The sequence below is a fragment of the Sarcophilus harrisii genome, chromosome 3, assembly GCF_902635505.1.
Source record: "Sarcophilus harrisii chromosome 3, mSarHar1.11, whole genome shotgun sequence".
In the NCBI taxonomy this organism is placed as follows: domain Eukaryota; kingdom Metazoa; phylum Chordata; class Mammalia; order Dasyuromorphia; family Dasyuridae; genus Sarcophilus; species Sarcophilus harrisii.
In genome coordinates, this window is record NC_045428.1 from 189,289,999 (window position 1) to 189,309,548 (window position 19,550).

The following is a 19,550-nucleotide window of genomic DNA, read 5'->3' on the forward strand; positions in this document are numbered from 1 at the left end:
TTTCTTTCTCTGTTTTCAATCTATCTAGGTTAGGTATCAGTACCATGTCTGTGTCATGAAAGGAATTTGGTAGGACTCCTTCAATTCCTATTTTTTCAAATAGTTTATATAGCAATGGAATTAAATGTTCTTTAAATGTTTGGTAGAATTCACATGTAAATCCATCTGGTCCTGGGAAGTTTTTCTTAGAAAATTGATTAATAGCTTGTTCTATTTCTTTTTTCTAAAATGAGAGTGTTTAACCAATTTACTTCTTCCTCTGTTAATCTGGGCAAGCTATATTTTGAAGGTATTCCTCCATTTCATTTAAGTTATCAAATTTATTGGCATAAAGTTGGGCAAAGTAATTCCTAATTATTGCTCTAATTTGCTCTTCATTAGTTGCAAGTTTTCCATTTTCATTTTTAAGACTAACAATTGATTTTCCTCTTTTCTTTTTTAATCAGATTTACTAAGGGTTTACATATTTTGTTGGGTTTTTTTCATAAAACCAACTCTTAGTTTTATTTATTAATTCAATAGGTTTTTTTTTTACTTTCAATTTTATTAATCTCTCCTTTTATTTATAGAATTTCAAGTTTAGTGTTTGACTGAAGGTTTTTAATTTGTTCCTTTTTTAGCATTTTTATTTGCAAGCCTAATTCATTGACTTTATCTTCCTCTATTTTATGCAAGTAGGCCTCTAGAGATATAAAATTTGCCCTTATTACCACTTTGGCAATATCCCACACATTTTGGTATGATGTCTCATTATTGTCATTTTCTTGGGTGGAGTTACTGTGTCTATGATTTGCTGTTTCACCCAATCATTCTTTAGGATGATATTGCTTAGTTTCCAATTATTTTCTGGTCTATTTTCCCCTAGCTTTTTATTGAATGTAATTTTCATTGCATCGTGATCTGAAAAGGATGCATTTACTATTTCTGCCTTTCTACATTTGAATTTGAGGAGTTTTTTCATCCTAACATATAGTCATTTTTTGTATAGGTTCCATGAACTGCTGAGAAGAAAGTGTACACTCCTTTCTGTCTCCATTTAGTTTTCTCCAAAGATCTATTATACCTAACTTTTCTAGTATTCTATTTACCTCTTTGACTTTCTTAATTATTTTGTGGTTTGATTTATCTAATTCTGAGAGTGCAAGGTTTAGATTTCCCACTATTATAGTTTTGTTGTCTATTTCTTCTTGCAGCTCTCTTAATTCCTTTTTCAGGAATTTAGATGCTACACCACTTTGGTGCATATATGTTTAATATTGATATTGCTTCATTATCTATGCTACCCTTTAGCAAGATATTGTGCCCTTCCTTATCTCTTTTAATTAGATCAATTCTTGCTTTTATTTGATCTGAAATCAGGATGGCTACTCCTGTTTTCTTTTTTTTTTTTTATTTTACCCAAAGCATAGTAGATTCTGCTCCAGTCTTTTACCTTTACTCTGTATGTATCACCCTGCTTCAAAAGTGTTTCCTGTAAATAACATATTGTAGGATTCTGGCTTTTAATCCAGTCTGCTATCTGCTTCTGCTTTTGGGGGGAGTTTGCCCCATTCACATTTATGGTTAAAATTACTAATTCTGTATTACTTGCCATCTTGTTAACCCCTGCTTATGCTTTTCTCCTTTCCTTCCCACTTACCCCCTTCGCCACCTCTTGTGAGCCTCTCATAGCCCTCCCTTTTTAGGATCGCACCCCTACCTTGGAGTTCCTCCCCTTTTCTTACCCCCTTTCCTCCCAATTTCTGTATTCCCTTCCACTTAGCTTACTCCTTCCCTTTTCACTTTTCCCCTCTCACTTTTCAATGTGGTAGAAGTTTCTCTGTAAATCGAATATGTCTAATATTTTTCTTTTTAAGCCAATTCTGATGAGAGTAAGATACACACTATGTTCACCCCCTTCCCTTCTTTCCCTCAGATATAATAGGTTTCCTTTGCCTCTTCATGAGATGTAATGCCCCTACTTTACCCTTTTTCTGGTACAATTTCCCTTTTCACCTCTTTCTTTTTTATATTATAACTGTAAAACCAAATTATACCTGTATTCTTTATGTGTATTTATAACAGAAATATAGTTACCAATATTTCTTTTTACCTTTTTATGTTTCTCTTTAGTCCTATACTTGGAGATCAAACTTTTTGTTTAGTTCAGTTTTTTTCATCAGAAATAGATGTCAAGTCAGTTCAGAAAGAAGCCCTCTCTTGGAGGCACAACCAGATTCACTTCATCTCACACCACTGTGGTGGCTGGGCTCCTGCACTTCCCCCATTGAGACCAAGCTGGTCTGAAAGGCTCTCCAGAAAGCTGCCCAGCCCCAGGAAAGGAGACAAGAGATTCATTCCATCTTCACCTATTTCATTTAATGTCCATTGTCTTCCCTGGGGGAAAAAATCCTCATTTTGGCTGGGCAAGTTAGCCTTGGCTGCATACCAAGCTCCTTAGCCTTTCATAATATCAGATTCCAGGCCCTTTGATCCTGTAATGTGGATGCTGCTAGAACCTGAGTAATCCTTATTGTGGCTCCTCTATATTTGAATTGTTTTTTTAGCTGCTTGTAGTATTTTTTCCTTGGTCTGACAGTTCTGAAATTTAGCCACAGTATTTCTTGGAGTTTTGATTTGGGGATTTCTTTCAGTAGGCGATCGATGAAATCTTTCAACATCTATTTTACCCTCTGTTTCTATAACTTCTGGGCAGTTCTCTTTGATAATTTCCTGGAAAATAGTTCTAGGCTCTTTTTTTCATCATATTTTTCAGAGTCCAATAATTCTCAGATTATCTCTCCTAGATCTATTTTTCCCGGTCTGTTGTTTTCCCAAGTATTTGACATTTTTTCCATTGCTTCATTTTTTTGGGGTTTGCTTGACCGATTCTTAGTGTCTCCTCAAGTCATTCATTTCCATTTGTTCAATTCTGATTTTTAATGAATTATTTTCTTTATTTACTTTTTCTATTTCTTTGTGTAATTGTCCAATTGAGTTTTTAAGTGAGTTGTTTTGTTCTATGGAATTTTTTTCCATTTCACCAATTTTATTTTTTAGAGAGCTATTTTCTTATTCTAATTCACTAATTCAGTTTTCCTTGAAATTGTTTAACTTTTGCAATTCACTAATTCTGTTGTTCAGGGATTTGATTTCTTTATCCCTTGAGTGGGATGACTTATGCAGACCCTCTTGCCAAGCTTTCCTTTCCTTTCCCCATTTTTCTTTTAGCTCTCTTTTAAGAGCCTTTTTAATTTCTCCTATGAGAGTCTTGTGTGTTGGAGATCAGATCACATCCCACTTTGGGGATTCATCTGGAGACACTCTGTTTTTAGTCTCCCCAGGGTTTGAAGTCTGTTTTCTATCTGTATAAAAGCTGTCTATAGTTAGAATACACTTTAATTTTTTGCTCATTTTGTCAAAGAAGAATCAAAGAAAACAAAACAAACAAAAAGCAAATGCAGTATGATTTTGGGGGTAGTATGGTGTTACCTCTGCAGATTGCTATTCTGGGTCTGTGCTTTCAGACTCTGAGAGCATGCTGATTCACTCTGGGTGTTGAGTGGGTATGTCCAGGTCCCCAGAGACCCTAGCATTTGTGGATTATAGTCTTTACCCTCTGTCTTTATAGTTTCTCTGATGATCTACTGGCTTGCTGCCAGGGCAAAGTAGCCACACTATAAAGTTCTCCCTGCAGATTTTCTGCTGGCTGAGATCACACCCTACATGCCGCCTGGGCTGCTTTTTTGTTTTTGCTTAATTTGAGATCAGGATGGCTACCCCCTTTTTTTTTTTTTTTTTATTTTACCTGAAGCAATAGATTCTGCTCCAGCCTTTTACCTTTACTCTGTATGTATCTCACTGCTTTAAATGTGTTTCTTGTAAACAACATATTGTAGGGTTCTGACTTTTGATACAATCTGCTATCCACCTCCTCTTTATGGGAGGGTTCATCCCATTCATATTTATGGTTAAAATTACTAATTCTGTATTTCCTGCTATCTTTTTATTCCCAGATTAGGCATTTCTTTTTCTTTTCCCCGCTTCCCTCTGTTGGAATCTTTACAAACTGTTAAGCCATTAGAGTTGATAGAGACAATAATTATCTAATTTAGCATGGTTCAATATGATTGATTTGATCTTAGGAGATATTTTGGGCCAGAACTTGAAACAAGGTACTAAGTACAACTGATAGAAACAATGCTTGTGTTCACACCTTTAGAGAGTTCATAGAAGCAAGAAATATTTAAGTACTCACTGGAGTTCAACATGTTTGGGAGATTTCAGGGTTTAGAAAGAGATATCTGAATTCACACCTCCCTTGAAGCTCTTAGGGCCAGAGAGCATGCTGGGAGATATCCCACAATCCCACTCTCAGAGAAGCAGCATAAATACAGCTCCAGTGAGCCACTCGAAAGGATTTCTCCAGAACATTGACTGGGGTCGGAGAGAAGCACTCTGGGAGGAAGCCCACAAGCCCTATCTTCGAGGCAAGAGAGATCCATTGCATCTTCCAACTTGGTGCTTGCTGGAGGCTGAAGAAAGCAGAGGCAGAAGTCAAGGACAAAGCTGCAAGAGCTCTTGGAACCAAGCAGAGAGATAGGCCAGAGCTAACTGGGCTATACTGAAGAACACAATAAAAGATCTGAGCTTTTAGCACCTGGCTGTATTTGGAGTGATTAACTGAAACTAAGGCTGCCTCCAGAAAACCTCCCTGAGAAACCTGCTTTCTCTCAGAGAGAACTATTATTATTATTTTAAGGAAGAGAAAAACACCAACATTTTGGCGTCCAACGTGGAGCTGACAGGCCCTTCAGTGGATTTCAGTGGAAAAGCTCCGACCCCTGGGAATGTTCCCAAAATAACTCTTTCCGGCTCTAAAAGGTGCTGGCAAGCACCTCCAGATGGCAAGCAGTCCTATACATGTTAAATAGGTTACAGTAGATCTTGGATACAATATGTGTGCAGAACCAAACAGTTCTCTGGCTGCTCATGGAGAATTGGATTTAGAAGGTATAAATAACCCGGGAAGAAGAACAAAAATGCATTACATTCATTTCCTAGTGTTCTTTCTTTGGGTGTAGCTGCTTCTGTCCATCCTTAATCAATTGAAACTAAGTTAGATCTTCTCTTTGTCAAAGAAATCCACTTCCACCAGACTACATACTCATACAGTATCGTTGTTGAGGTATATAATCATGATCTCCTGGTTCTGCTCATTTCACTCACCATCAGTTCATGTAAGTCTTGGTATTGATGTTCTTTTTCCAAAACACAGCCAGGTGATAAAAGTTCTGAACTTCTTCAATATAGCCTGGTTAGCTCAGGCCTATCTCTCCACTTGGTTCTAAGAGCTCCGCCCGAATGTCTCCAAATCCAAAGGTTTGTCCTTCCAAACTCCAGCCAGCACCAAGGTGAAAGATGCAATGAATTCTCTCTTGCCTGGAAGATAAGGCTTGTGGCTTCTGGGCTTCCTCCCAGAGTGCTCCTTTCCGACCCCAGTCAATGTTCCCAAGAAAAAAACTCCCTCAACCTCTAAGAGCTCCCTGTATATATATGATCTCCCAAAGGTTAACTCCTCCTTCTGGAGAGAGAGGGATTCTGGGTTATCTCCTAGAGTGCTCTCTTGACCTAAGGGAGGTGTGAATTCAGATATTTCTAAACCCTGAAATCTCCCAAACATGTGAACTCCATTGAGTACTTAGATACTTATGAGCTCTCTAAAGGTGTGAACACAAGCATTGTTTCTATCAGTTGTACTTAGTACTTTGTATCAAGTTCTGGCCCAAAATATCTCCTTCTAAGATCAAATCAATCATACTGAACCATACTAAATTAGATAATTATTGTCTCTATCAACTCTAATGGATTAACACTTTGTAAAGATTCCAACATCTCGCCAATCCTCTCTGTATTCATCCTACTGGTCGTTTCTTACAGGACAATAATATTCCATAACACGATGAATTATTTTAATGTCTATTTTACCTTCTGATTCTGGGCAGTTCTCTTGATGATTTCCTGGAAAATAGTGTCCAGGCTCTTTTTTTCATCATAATTTTCAGGAAGTCCAATAATCCTCAAATTATCTCTCCTAGATCTATTTTCCAGGTCTGTTGTTTTTCCAAGTAGATATTTAACATTTTTTCTACTTTCTTTTTTTTTTTTTTTTGGTTTTGCTTGACTGATTCTTGATGTCTCAATGAATCATTCATTTTTATTTGTTCAGTTCTGATTTTTAAAAAGTTATTCTTTTTGTATAGTCCAATTGAGTTTTTAAATGAGTTGTTTTGCTCTATGGAATTTTTTTCCATTTCACTAATTTTTTTTTTACTGAGTTATTTTCTTTTTCCAATTCACAAATCCTACTTTTCTGGGAGTTCTTTTTCTTTTCCAATTCACAAATTCTGTTTCCCTGGGAGTTCATTATCTTTTCCAATTCACATTTCATAAAGTTGTTTTCTTTTTCTACTGTATTAAAATTTTCTCTTAGTGAATTATATGCCTTTTCTGTACTCTTTTGCAAAGGTTCTCTTTCCTTTCCCCATTTTTCTTCTAGCTCTCTTTTAAGATCTTTTATAATTTCTTCTAGGAGAGCTTTATGTGATGGGGCCCAGGTTACATCCTTCTTTGAGGCTTTGTCTGGAGACTGTCTGCTATTAGTATCCTTGGGGTTGAAATCCTGCTCTCTTTCTGTATAGAAGCTATCAATATTTAGAGTTTGCTTGGCTTTTTTACTCATTTTTTTAAAAAGTCCTTAGGGTCTGCCTTCAGGGCAAGGAGGTTACCAGCTTCCTCTGCAGAACAGGGATAGATATATGGGGAGTAGCTGTCCTGCAAATGTACTGCAAAGAGCGGCTGAACTACAGAAGTGCCCCTGCCCTGGAAAGCGCAGACAGCTACTAGGAAGTTCTACTGCCCCAGACAGACCACCCCCCTCCTGCTATGCAGATTTGTGGCTGACTCGGACAGACCCCTCCCCACCCCCGGTGTGCAGAAATGTGAATGCCCTGGGCAAAATCCCCACACTGCAGAATGGGACTGCATGGCTTTGCTGTGGTCTGTGCTGAGTCACTAAAACTTGGCTGGGTGGATGTAGCCTGATCCTGTTAAATTCTGATGTTTCTTGGAGTACACTCTACATTTGACCTTTTTGTAATTTCTCTGCTGATCTACTGTTTTGCAATCAAAGCAGAGCAGCCATTCTGTGGTAGGAATCCTCCCTGCAAATTTTCCATTCATGGAGACCGCGCCCACCCCGGTCTGCTCAGTGTGCTAGCCTCTGGTTCTGCCTCCCTGCCTGCACTGGCTTGCTCATGCCGATCAGGAAAAAACTGATCTTTCAGATTATCTTTGGCTGGTAATTTGTTGTACTCCCAATATTCGTGGATTTTACCAGTTAAGCACTATTTCTGAGGCTGAATTTGGTAATTAGTAGTGAGGGTAGAAGAGAAACTTAAAATGATGCGTGCATTTTCTCCATCATCTTGGTTCTGCCCCCCCCCCTTACTACTTTCTTACATGACTACATGATTACATTGACTATTTTCTTACATGACTACACGATTAAATATGTATGACCTATATCATAGGTCATTGGAGAGAGGGAGATGGGATGAGAGTGAAAATATTTGGAACTCAAAATCTTATAAAAATGAATGTTGAAAACTATTTCTGTGTGTATGTAACTGGATCTTTGCATGTAACTTAAAAAATAGTATTTACCAAAAAAGAACTCATGAGCTCAGTGTTGTTAGGGGAAAAAAAACATGGAAAGACTTGTATGAATCATGAAGACCAAAATGAGCAGAACCAAGAAAACACTGTAATAACAGTATTGGTTCAAAAATTAATTTGAGTAAATAAATTATTTTATCATGAACATCCAAATAAACTTTGAAGTTTATGAAGAAAGATGCTATTTGCAGCAAAAGAAAGAATTAAAATTTTATAGAATGATATACATATATGTGAATTGTGTATATGTGTATACACCACATGCGCACATAAAAACATACATATCCCTCTAGTTATGTCTAATGGTAACCATCTCGAGAGGGTGGGGAGATGTAGGAAAAAATATTTTCACAATAATTTTGTTGTATACTTGAAAGATATAGCAAATTGTACCTAGTAGATTTTTTCACTTTTTTTGTACAATTATCTTTTTTGTTGTAGTATATTATTGAAATAGTTGTTTTATTAAAAATATGTAATAATGTAATGAAAAGGGGAATACAGTTTAAAACAATTTTTAAAAGAATTTGTTGGCCACAGTTTAACAGTTCTGTACTATGCCACCTTCTTTGACATGTCCACATTTGAATTTGCCTTTCAAAAACTATTTATTTATTCCTATCAAGTGTATCATCACCACTCTTCTAGTCATTAAGACTTGAAATTTCAGTGTCATCCTTGTCAACTTATTATCTTTTGCCATACACATTTAACTAATTGTTCCCTTTTCTCTACTTCCACCCTAGATTTGGCCCTAACTTCAGCTTCAATTACTGCAAAAGCAACAGTGTCTCCAATTTGTCTCTTGCTTTCCAATTAACCTACAAAGTTGCCAGAGTAACTCACTTAATAAACTTCAAAAGATTTCTATTACTTTTGTGATAAAATTTATCATTTAAAACCCTTTAATTGGAGGGCTCCAACTGAAGTATCTAGCCCTATTATGTTACTGGCCTTCACACATCTTGAACTTTAGTTAGTTCTTGTTGTATGTATTTGTATGTATGTCCACTTTCCCATCTCTATGTTGCTGTACCTGAAAATGGCTTTTTTTCTTTTTTTCTGCCTCTTATAATCTTTAGTTTGTTTTCAGAATTCAGTTAAACTCACATCTTCAATATTGAAACCTTCTCTCCAACTGATGGGGCCTTCTTCCCTTGCTCCATCCCTTCTGAATTATTTGGTTTTTTTTTTTGATTACGTATTTATATGTCCCCCATGATATAATGTAAACATTATGAAGGCAGAACAGTTTAATTTGAGTTTTATGTCTTTGCACAGTGCCTTTCACATAGTAGTTACTTAATATTCACAGACTGATTACTGGTATGAGCTAATAAAATATTATGAATTTCCTTAAACATGATGAACTTCATGGAAATTATCAAATGCTATGAAGCCACATCCTTAAGAAGGAAAGGAACAATTTCTCTTATGAAGTCAAAAACTGATTTGTAAATCAGTCATTTTAGAATTATACAGAAGTTAAAAATAGCTGGTTCACTTTCAGCTAGACACTGCTGAATAACATAAGGTGTGCCTATGTATCATAAGGCTTTTGAAATGTAGGGTTATAATCTTACTAAAAAAGAACTAATAAACAAGCAAATAAATATACTGATGTCTGAGGTGAAAGCTACCGAAAAATATGACTATTTGCAGATTTCTGAAAATCCATTTTCTTCCATGTTCATGAAGACATTTGTGTGAATAGGAATATTCAAATAAGTATTTTCTGCAGTAATGTAAATTCCATTCAACAATTTTAGCAATTTTTTTAAAAACTATTTATGCTTAACCTGGAGAAGAAATGATTCATCTAAAATTTTTGCTTTGAAGCATTTGGAAGGCTACTACATAAAGAATTGAAATTAATTCCTTGGTTACAAAAACGAAGGAGTAAAAGTTATAAAGCAACAAATGGTGGAATTAAGAAAGAACTTCCATACTTTAAATCACTATTAATCAGAGAAATTCAAATTAAGACCACTCTGAGGTACCACTACACAGCTCTCAGATTGGCTGACAGAGAAAACATAAAGATGAATGTTGGAGGGGAAGTGGGAAAAGTGGGACACTAATACATTTTTGGTGGAATTGTCAACAAATCCAACTATTCTGGAGAACAATTTGGAACTGTGTCCAAAGAGTTATCAAAATGTGCATGCCCTTTGATCCAGCAGTGTTTCTAATATGCCTATGTCCCAAACAGATTTTTAAAAAGGGAAAGGGACCCTCATATGCAAAAATGTTTGTGACAGCACTTTTTTGTAGTGGCAAGAAACTGTGGATTCCTATCAGGTGGTAATGGCTAAATAGTATTATGTAGTGTTCTTCTTTTCTAGAATATAATCGTTTTCTGGGAAGAGGTGCTTCCGGAGGCAGTCTTAGTTTCAGTTCAGAATAATAATCACCTCAAATGCAGCCAGCTGTTAAAAGCTCAATCCTTTATTGTCTCTTCCAAAATAGCCTGGTTAGCTTTCTTAGAGGCCTATCTCTCTCCTGGGTTCCAAGAACTCTTGTTACTAAAGTCCTTTGCCTCTTCCAGCTTCAGCCTCTCTTCTTCTGAATCCCCAGTTCTGTTTCAACTGCAGTCTCTGGCTTCTCAATCTCCTCAATTGACCCCTGGCTGAGGTTCCAAGAGCTTCTTATATATGATCTCTTAAAGGTGTGAACTCAAAGGTTGACTCATCCTCCAAGAGTAGGATTGTGGGAGCTGTGACTTGTGAATCTCCTCTACTGAACTTGTGAATCTCATACTGAATCCTGACTTGTGAATCTCCAATGCTAATGTGTGAACTCTTAAAGGTGTGAAAGGTGTGAACTCTGAACTAGAAAACTGCTAAGCACGATGCTAAAATTAAGACAACTGACTTATCACTTTGTAAGAATCTTAACAGTATTGTTCTATATGAAACAATCAGGAGGATGATTTCAGAGAAGCCTGGAGAGAGTTACATGAACTGATGCTAAGTGAAATGAGCACAACCAGGATTTCATTGTATACAGCACTAACAAGATTATACAATGATCAATTCTGATGGATATGGCTCTTCTCAACTATTAGATGATTTAGTCCAATTCCAATAATCTTGTGATGATAAGATCCATCTACACTCAGAGAGAAGACTGTGAGAACTGTGTGTATCACAACATAGCATTTTCACTTCTTTTGCTGTTGATTCCTGGAATTTTATTTTGTTTCTCTTTTTCCCTTTTTGATCTGATTCTTCTTGTTTAACATGATAATTATATAAATATGGATGCTAATATGTTAACCGTGCTTAACATATACTGAATTACTTGCCTTTTAGGAGAGGGGATGGAGGGAAAGAGGAGAAATTGGAACACAAAGTTTTGCATAGGTCAATGGTGAAAATTATCCTTGCATATATTTTGAAAATAAAAAGCTTCACTTAAAAAAAAGAAAATTTAAAATAAATGAATAAATAAATACAAAACTTTTGTGTAACTTAATTCAATGATGAATTAGTTGAAAAAATAAGGTTCAAAAATAAAAACATAACACATATTGATAGATTTGACTAATAAAACCAATGTGAGAAAATATTACCTGATTAAGAAATTTAAAAAAATATTCCATTTTATATCTTATAAAAATATAAGTAATACACAAAGATCCAAACGTTTTATAGGAAAAGACTTGGGAGGGAAAAATATGAAAATCCAAGACAAATTATTAAAAAGAAGTATTATCAGTACTTAGTCATAATATAAACAATAAATTACTCTTTTCATATCAAAGTTATCACCTGAATCCTCACAGTCTGAGAGCTGCTGTACACTGTCAATTTCCTTCTCTGTTGGTGGTATATATGACAACACACTATAAGGCTCTGTGCATATAGAATCATCAAATTTTCTTTCACTTGCATTGCTGAACTGATTCTGTATGTCAGGTTTTTTTTGTTCTATGTGTGTTCTGAGGAAAATACGGTCAATATCTTTATCCATCCTCTGCTTTCTTCTCTCATTCTAATAAAACCAAATCATAGCATCTTTAGCACAATTTGTTTGATTTAGTTCTAAAATTTTAAAGCAATAAGTCTTAAAATAAACATTGTGAAAAAAGAGGGAAATTGGATTATTTTAAAAATGTTAATAAATTTCAAAAAAGAAAAAAGAGGTAAATACAAAAGGCAAATTGTAAGCCACTAAGCCCAGAAGAATGTGGGACCAGGCTGTGACTATCCAGCCCCGAAGTCAATCAGCAGACCTGCCCCAGGGAAAATTAAAGTGGCAGAACTTAAGAGCAGACCTCAACCTTAAAAAATGAGCAAAATAGCAAAAAGAACTCTTACCATAAACAGCTTTTATGGAGAGAGAAGAACAGACCTTACACCCTGAGGTTCTTAAAAGTACATCAATTCCAGATGAAGCTCTAGAGGGAGATATGAGTTGGTCCTCATTTTACAAGGCTTTCTTGGAAGATTTCAAAAAAGGACTTAAAAGAGAGTTAAAAGAAAAATGGGGAAAGGAAATGAGATATTTGTGAGAGGGGATGGAAAAGGAAAAATAGAAATTATCTGAAGAAAATTCCTTAAAACTATATATGAAAACTATCTATGATTAAATGTAAAAAGCATATAACTCATTACAAAATAGATATGAATAAGGTACCAATTTATTGAAAAAAATGTTTGAGAAATGGGAAAAAAGCTAATGAACAAAACAATTCAATTGGCCAAATAAAAAAGGAGCTAAAAAAGGTAACTTAAAAATAATATACTAAATGTTAGAATTGAACAAATGAAAGTGAATGACTCAATAAAACTGCAAAAATCAATCAAACAAAAAAAAAAACCTAAAAAATAGAAGAAAATATGAAATACCTTCTAGGAAAAACAACTGTCCTAGAAAATAGATGTAGGAGAGATAATCTAAGGATTATTGGATTTCCTGAAAGCAATGATGAAAAAAGAGCCTAGACACTATCTTTCAGGAAATCATCAAAGAAAACTGCCCTGATGTCCTAGAACCAGAAAGTAAAGTAGTCATTGAAAGAATTCACTAATCACCTCCTGAAAGGGACCCCAAAATGAAAACTCCAAAGAATATTATAGCTAAATATCAGAATTATCGGATCAAGGGAAAAAAAATATTGCAAGAAACCAGAAAGAAACAATTCAAATATTGAGGAGCCACAATGAGGATTACCCAGGACCTAGAAGAATCCACCCTAAAATATCAAATGGCGTGGAATCTGATATTCTGACAGGCAAAGGAACATGGATTGTGACCAACAATCACCTATCCAGTTAAATTTAGCATTCTCTTTCAGGGAAGAAGATGAACATTCAATTTCACAGGTGAATTTCATTAATTTCTGATGAAAAGACCAGAACTGAACAAAAAAATTTGATTTCCAATTACAGAACTCAAAAGAATCATTAAAAGATAAAAAAGGAAAAAAACTCTTGAGAATTATTGTTCTAGGTATTGTATACCCAGAATTGTATAAAAATACCCATATTGTTATGGGCATACTTAAAGAGTACGGTTATAATTTGATTTTATTGCGATAATATGACAAAGAAATTTGAAATAGAAAGAGGATTGTATTGGAAAAAGAGGAAAAATGAGGTAAAGGAAATTACAACTCATGAAGAGGCAAAAAAGACCTATTATAATTTTTCCCTCAATTTCCTCAATTGGGGGATGAACATTGTGTGAATCTTATTCACTTCAGATTTGGCTCAAAGAGAGAATATCAGATATATTTGATTTCACAGAGAAGCTTGTCTCTTAATAGAGAACTAGGAAGGAAAAGGGAAAAACAAAGGTGAAGGCTAATAGAAGAGAAAACAAGTAGTAGGGGAAAGATATAAGAAAGGAAAAGGGGGTCTAAAGGAGGAGGGCTGTTTGAGGGAGGGGGTGATCAGAAGCAAAATACTGGGGAGGAGGGAAAGGGGGAAAGGAAATAGAAAGGCATAATTTGGGGTAAATAAGATGACAGGATATACAGAATTAGTTATTTTATTTGTGAATGTGAATGGTATGAACTCTCTAATAAAGAAGAAGTGGATAGCAAACTACATTAAAAGCCAGAATCCTACAATATGTTGTTTATAAGAAACACATTTAAAGCAGAGTAATACATACAGTGTGAAGGTAGAACAGAATCTATTAGGGTTCAAGTGAAGTTAAAAAAAAAAAAAGCAGGGGTAGCAATCCTGATCTCATATCAAGCCAAAATAAACATTGAACTAATTAAAAGAGATAAGGAAGGAAACTATATCTTACTAAGGGGTACCACAGATAATGCATCAATATCAATACTAAACATATATACATCAAGTGGTATAGAGAGCTGCAAGAAGAAATAGACAGCAAAATTATAAGGGATCTCAACCTTGCTCTCAGAATAAATCAAACCACAAAATAAGTAAGAAAGAAGTTAAGAAGGTAAATAGAATATTAGAAAACAGGTATGATAAATTTTTGTAGATAATTGAATGGAGACAAAAAGGTAGTATACTTTTTTCTTGGCAGTTCATGTAACCCATACAAAAACTGAATATATATTAGGGCATAAAAACCTCAAAATCAAGTGCAGAAAGGCAGACCTAGTAAATGGAGTTTTTTCAGATCATAATGCAATATAAATCACATGCAATAAAAGGCCAGGGAAAATAGACCAAAAATTAGTTGGAAACTAAATAATCTAATCCTAGAGAATGAATGGCTGAAACAACAAATCATAGACACAATCAATAACTTCATCCAAGAGAATGACAATGAGACAACATAACAAAATATGTGGAATGCAATCAAAGCAGTTATTAGGGAAAATTTTTATATCCCTAGATGCTTCCTTACATAAAATAAAGAAAAAGAAAATGAATGAATTGGGCTTGCAACTAAAAAAAAGCTAGAGAAAACAAATTAAAAACCCTTAATTAAATACAAAATTTGAAATTCTGAAAGTAAAAGGAGATATTAATAAAATGTAAAGTAAGAAAACTATTGAATTAATAAATAAAACTAAAATGGTTTTATGAAAAAACCAACAAAAAAGAGAAAACTTTGGTTAATTTGATTAGAAAAATCAAAGTAGAAAATCTAATTGTTAGTCTCAAAAATGAAAAGGGAGACGTTTCCACTAATGAAGCAGAAATTAGAAAAATAATTAGAAGTTATTTTGCCTAACCATATGCCGATGAATTCAATAATCTAAATGAAATAGAGAAATAATTACAAAAATATAGATTGCTCATGTTAACAGAAAAAAAATAAATTATTTAAATAGTACCATTTAACAAAAAGAAATAGAATAGAATAATAACAATAATAGAATAGAATAATAATAATAAAGAAATAGAATAATAAATAGAATAATCAACTCCCTAAGAAAAAATCTCCAGAGCCCAGATGGATTTACATGTGAATTCAATGAAACATTTAAAGAACAATTAATTCCAATACAATATAAACTATTTGAAAAATAGAGAAAGAAGTAATCCTACCAAATTCCTTTTATGACACAGATATGGTACTGATACATAAACCAAATAGGGTAAAAACAGAGAAAGAAAATTATAGACCAATTTCCCAAATGAATATTGATGTAAAAATCTTAAATAAAATATTAGCAAAAAGATTACAAAAAGTCATTCCTAAGATAATTCACTATGATTTAATAGGATTTATATCAGGATTGCAGGGCTGGTCCAATATTAGGAAAACTATTACCATAACTGACTATAGCAATAACCAAACTAACAATAATCAAAATATTATCTCAATAGATGCTGAAAAATATTTGATAAAATCCATCATCCACTATTAAAAACACTAGAGAGTATCAGAGTAAATGGATTTTTACTTACAATTATCAGTAGCATCTATTTTAAACCATCAGCAAGCATCATATGTAATGGGGACAAACTAGAACCATTCCCAATAACATCAGGAATGAAACAAGGTTACCCACTATCACCATTATTATTCAATATTTTTTTAAAGAAATATGAATTTTGGCAATAAGAGAAGAAAAGGAGATTAAAGGAATTAGAGTAGGTAATGAGGAAACCATATTGATTTTGATAACCCCAAAAAACTGCTGGGAAAACTGGAAATGAATATGACAGAAATTAGGCATTGACCCAAACCTAACACCATATATCAAGATAAGTTCAAAATAGGGTCATGATTTAGGCATAAAAGAGTGATATTATAAGAAAATTAGAAGAAAATAGGATGTTTACCTCTCAGATCTGTGGAGAAGAAAGTAAACTGTGACCAAAGAAGAACTGGAACTCATTACTGAACACCCAATAGAGAAATTTGATTATATTAAATTAACAAAGTTTTTGTACAAACCAACTAATGCAGAAAAGATTAGCAGGGAAGCAATAAATTGGGAAAACATTTCTTACATTTGAGGGTTCTGATAAATGTCTCATTTCTAAAATATATAGATAATTGACTCAAATTTATTTTACTCAAATATGTATATTATGGGAAACCTGGGACACTAATATATTGTTGGTGGAATTTAGAACAGCTCCGGCCATTCTGGAGAATGGATATGGCTCTTCTCAACAATGAGACAATTCAGGTCAGTTCCAATTATCTTGTGATGATGTGAACTATTAACATCCAGAGTGGGAACTGAGTGTGGATCACAACATAGCATTTTTACTTTTTCTGTTGTTTGCTTGAATTTTATGTTCTTTCTCATTTTTTTCTTTTTGATCTGATTCTTCTTGCACAAGATAACTGTATAAATATGTATGCTTATATTTGATGTGCATATATTTTACCATGTTATCACATACTGGATTACTTGCCATCTAGGAGAAGGGGTGGGAAGAAATTGGAACACAAGGTTTTGCAAACATCAGTGGTGAAATATTATCCTTGCATATGTTTTGAAAATAAAATGTTTCAATAAAAAGAAAGTATTAGCTATTTCATATAAGATGTTTTTTTTTTTAAATTAGTAAGAAATATATTAAAATAAAACACAAATTCAAATGTACATAAAAAAGAATGTTTGGTGGGATAGATCGTCATATTCTCTCTATATAGATAATTTATTAACATTTTGCTTATAAACACATTTACCTGTATGTTTCTATGTGTTTTTGTATCTGTGTATGTGTGTGTGTGTGTGTGTGTGTGTGTGTGTGTGTGTGTGTATTATGTGGATATGTATGTGTGAAAGTATGTATGTATACATGAATGTAATCCATGCTTAACTGCAGCCTGAATGGAAAAGTTGGGAGGAGGAAAGGAAAAAAAAAAGTAAAAAAAAATAAAATAAAGTTCTCTGCATAGCAGAGAACAAAAGAAAACCAACATGAAAGCAAACACAAGATGGACAATTCTGAATACACTTCTATTATTATATATGCTTTTTTTGAAATTGAAATATATTATTACATACTTTTAGAAATTAGAAATAAAAAAATCACCAATTTAGAAAATAGGACTTCTTAGGCAGTACAGTAGGTAGAACAAGGGCTCTGGATTCAAGAGAATCTGAGTTCAAATCTGATCTGAGATGCTTGACACGTATAACCATATGATCCTGGGCAAGTCACTTAACCCCAAATGCCTCATCAAAAACAACAAAAAAAGACATTTATCTTAAGATACATAGGCCAAAAGCCATTATTTGTTCATGCTTCTCACACAAAATAAATTTCTGTATCAAAGTATAAAATAATGCTTAAATTTTTGCTCATACAATGTTTTCAAATGAACATTAAAAATAAACATTTCATAAAAACCACACATAATAATTCATATTATCAAGATAATTTTATTGTACTCATCCTTGCAAATAGGAATACCATCAAAGAAAATCTAACTAGAGCAACAGAACATATCTGGATCAGGAGAATCAAATATTCTAATTAACTAAGAAAACTAAGATGTGCAATATCTTCTATATGCTGCCTTCCCACCTCAGAAACAGAAGGTACTCAGAAGAATCAATCATTACTTGCTGCCCAGTGGGAAGCTATAATGAAGCAATGAAAAGGACTTTAGAAGAAAATAAGCAGAAGCACAACAACTTAGCTATATAAGGGAACAGAAAATAAGCTGAGGAGCTGCCAAGACTAAGGAGATTTTGAGATGTGTAAAAAGTCATGTAAGCTCTCAGTCCCTGGAGATGTCACATAGACACACACACACGCACACACACACACTCACTCACACACACATACACACACATACATACAGCCATTAAGAATACAATCTGTAAATTAATTTTGCCAAAAATTTTAGATAACAAAATTATATTCACAAAGAAATATTCAGACATGAGTATTTATGGTCATTTATAACACTTTACATTGTACTCAGAAAATGTTCAATATATAAATTCTAAAAAGCATTTATATATTACAATAAGATAACAGTATCAAGACAGAGGGAAAGAAGAGACAGAATAAATATTATAAAAAGAATAACACAATTCTGAAATCTAGCAAACAATGACAATGATTTGTCGTTTCATTATGTTCATTCCCTCATTTTGCTTTATTTCAATCTCATCTCTTTCTGACAATTGTGATTCCCACCAAAAAGGGAAAGGGGAATGGTGTAAATTATCTGCCATAAAGGAGGCAAAAAAAAGGCTTTTACACTGAAGGGAAGGAAGAGGAAGAGAGGGAGAATGAGTGAACCTTACTCTCACTAGAAGTGGTTCAAAGGAGCAAATAACATACACAATCAAGAGGGGGATAGAGCTCTAACTAACCCTGCAGCAAAGTAAGAAAAGAAGGGGATATAGGAAGGAGGTAAGATGATAAAAGAGAGGGCATATTAAGGGAGAGAGTGGTCAATAGCAAAACACTTTTGAGAAGGGACAGGGTGAATAAAGAGAGAATAGAATAATTGGGGGGAAATACAGTTAGTAATAATAATTGTAAAAAGAATTTTAAAGCTAGTTTCTCTGATAAAGCATCATTTCTCAAACATATTGTGAAATGAATCAAATTTATAAAAAATAAGAACCACACCCCAATTCATCAAAAAAATATCAACCATGCCTAAAGGACTATAAAACTCATGCCTATATTTTCACCTAACAATGCCACTACTAGAATAAATTTTTTTAATTTTAAATTTTAAAAAAGAAAAGTACATGTACAAAACTATAGCTTTGTTCTCAGGGTAAAAAATTGGAAATTGAGGGGAGTGCCCATCAACTGGGGAATGACTGAACAAATATAATTGTTCTATAGAAAATGATGAACAGGATGCTCTCAGAAAAACATGGATAGTCCTCTATGAACTCAAGCAAAGTGAAATGTACTATGTACAAATCTATAATAATATTCTGAGATGATTAGTTGTGAATGACTTTGCTATTTTCAGCAATACATTGATCCACATCTACTTTGAAGGACTTATGCTGAAAAATACTGATTCTCTCTGTCTCTGTCTGTTTGTCTCTCTATCTGTCTCCCTTCCTCTTTGTCTCCGTTTATGTGTCTGTCTATCTCTTTCTCTTAAGCTTATTTATCTTGAGGGGTCTTTTTAGGTAGAGAGAAAATATTCACAACATGATTTTTATGGAAATGTTGTGCATAACTTCACACATGTTTTCTTAATGAAGGCTGGAGTTGGGGGATAAATACAGAATCTGGAATTCACATTTTTAAAAAAGAAATGAAAAAAATATTTTAAATGAAACGGAAAAAATTAAAATATTAAAAAAGGACAAAGAATAACAAAAAATTATGTTTCTTACCTTCAAAGAGAGAAACCTGCAATTTATTTCCTGGTTATATGGATCTCCCACTAAGAAAGAAGCTTCTGCTAATTCTGGGAAACATTTTTTCTGCAACTCAGAA

General features: G+C 33.9%; 1 protein-coding gene across 3 annotated transcripts in view; it reads right to left on the reverse strand.

Annotated features, from left to right (window-relative positions):
- LOC116422301 (ADP-ribosylation factor-like protein 13B) overlaps positions 1–19,550 on the reverse strand; it is a 107,094-nt gene that overhangs the window by 14,819 nt on the left and 72,725 nt on the right. For all 3 annotated transcript variants that reach the window (XM_031958870.1, XM_031958869.1, XM_031958868.1), the window contains one exon: positions 11,490–11,712. In XM_031958870.1, coding sequence (XP_031814730.1) covers positions 11,490–11,712 — 223 coding nt within the window. The remainder of the gene's footprint in view (positions 1–11,489; positions 11,713–19,550) is intronic.